Genomic DNA, 1,839 nt, shown 5'->3' on the forward strand with positions numbered 1-1,839 from the left:
CCAGATGGTTAGCTATGTTCCACCACACCAACGGGGAAATCTGTACCCTGGAAATCAACAGCACAATCAGCCGCAATACCAGCAAGAGCATTATGGGCAATATGACTACCCGCAGCCCAACTACAGTGGGGGACCGCCGAATCAAAGATACAACCGACACCCCAACGATAGTCAGGGAGATATGATAGTACCGCAACATCCTAACAATGCAATGTGAGAAATCCAAGAGGCTCAGAAGGAGCAGCGGGCGGCGTTGGAGATGCTGACAAAGCAACTTTCTCAAGTTGCGATGTCACTGGGCGAGCTGAGGGGAAATGAAGGAAGGATTTCAGCTACTGTGCAGGAACCTGGTCAAGAAAACATTAGCGAAGATCAGGAAAAGCCTACCAGGGCCGTACTCCACCTACTGAATCTCCAACATCTATGTCTGGGCCGAGCCATGAAGGAGAAGGAGAATCCAGTGGAGCAGAGCAAGCAAAAGGGAGTGAAAAGGGCAAGGCAAAAGTGGGAGGTGAATCCTCAGAGGAAAGTCGGAAAGAGGAAACTGAGAAAGTTAAGCCATATCCGTACTGTGGAATGGTGACAAGAAAGAGGGATGCCACAATCGATGTGGCAAGTATGTTCAAGGACGTGGAGATGAAGGTGCCACTCTTGACAGCGTTAAAGATGCCCCCGATCAGCAAATTTATTAAAGACTACCTGGCAGGGAAGGTCAATGAGGAAGGTAGAATGATTGCAGATGAGAATATCTCTGTCGTGATCCAGTGGAGTGATCTTCCTTCAAAAAAGACCGACCCAGGGATGTTCACTCTCCCGATTTCAATCGGAGATATTCAAGTAGAGCACGCGATGTGCGATCTCTGGGCATCCATCAATGTGCTGCCATATACTCTGTATGAGAAGCTGGGAGCGGCCAAGCTCATTGACACTGACATAATGATCCAGTTGGCCGACAGATCGTGTATTCACCCTGAAGGAATTCTGGAAGACGTTATCGTGAAGGTGAATAACTTTCTGTACCCAGCCGATTTTTTCGTAATCAAGATGACGGAGCCAGCAGCAAGGGAGTCGAGTGGAATTCTACTGGGATGGCCATTCCTGTCTACGGCCAGCACCATTTTAGACGTCCGTAATGGGACGATAAGCTTGGACTTCAATGAAGAACATTTCACGTTCAATATAGATGAAGCTATGAAAAGGCAAGCCGACAACGAGAACATATACTCGGTAGATGTGACGGAACCCTTAGTACAAGAATTTTTGGAGGAAGAATTCCTGAAGAGGCAGTTCACTGACTCCGTTGTAGATGAGGAGGTCGAGAAAGAAGTATAAGAGTGGTATGATACCATGAAGGTCGGAGAGATGGACAACCAGGCCATTGCGAAATAAATAACAGATTTCTGCGAGCGCCCGAAGCCAGCTGGGTCAAGTGGGACAGGTCAAGTATCTAGCCTAGTGAAGCGGCTTGATCAAGGCAAGCCATTGGAAAAAGAAGTGGCAGAAAAATCCTCTGCCTACTGAAGAGCCAAAGCCTACGAAGGAGTTGATACACCTTCCAGCACATCTTAAGTACGCCTACCTGGGGGAGGAAGAAACAATGCCCGTCATCATCAACAGTCAGTTGACCCAGGGGCAGGAAGATAGATTGCTGGAAGTGTTGAGAAAGAATCAGAAGGCTATCGGCTGGAAGCTGACAGATTTGGTGGGCATTAGCCCAGACTTGTGTATGCACCACATCCGACTGGAAGAAGGAGCCAAGCCACACCGCGACCAACAACGGAAACTCAACCCCAACATGAGAGAAGAAGTGCTCAAGGAAATTGTCAAGTTGGTATCGAT

General features: G+C 48.2%; 1 protein-coding gene across 1 annotated transcript; it reads left to right on the forward strand.

The window, feature by feature from the left end:
- Positions 1 to 423: 423 nt before the first annotated feature.
- LOC121808951 lies at positions 424 to 1,332 on the forward strand. The gene has a single exon (XM_042209507.1). It carries the CDS (start codon positions 424 to 426, stop codon positions 1,330 to 1,332), a length of 909 nt encoding a protein of 302 aa, XP_042065441.1.
- Positions 1,333 to 1,839: the final 507 nt, after the last annotated feature.

Source organism: Salvia splendens, chromosome 6, assembly GCF_004379255.2.
Source record: "Salvia splendens isolate huo1 chromosome 6, SspV2, whole genome shotgun sequence".
NCBI lineage: Eukaryota > Viridiplantae > Streptophyta > Magnoliopsida > Lamiales > Lamiaceae > Salvia > Salvia splendens.

Coding starts and splice junctions, on each gene's coding strand:
- LOC121808951 (XM_042209507.1), top strand. CDS start 424: ATGTCTGGGCCGAGCCATGAAGGAGAAGGAGAATCCAGTGGAGCAGAG.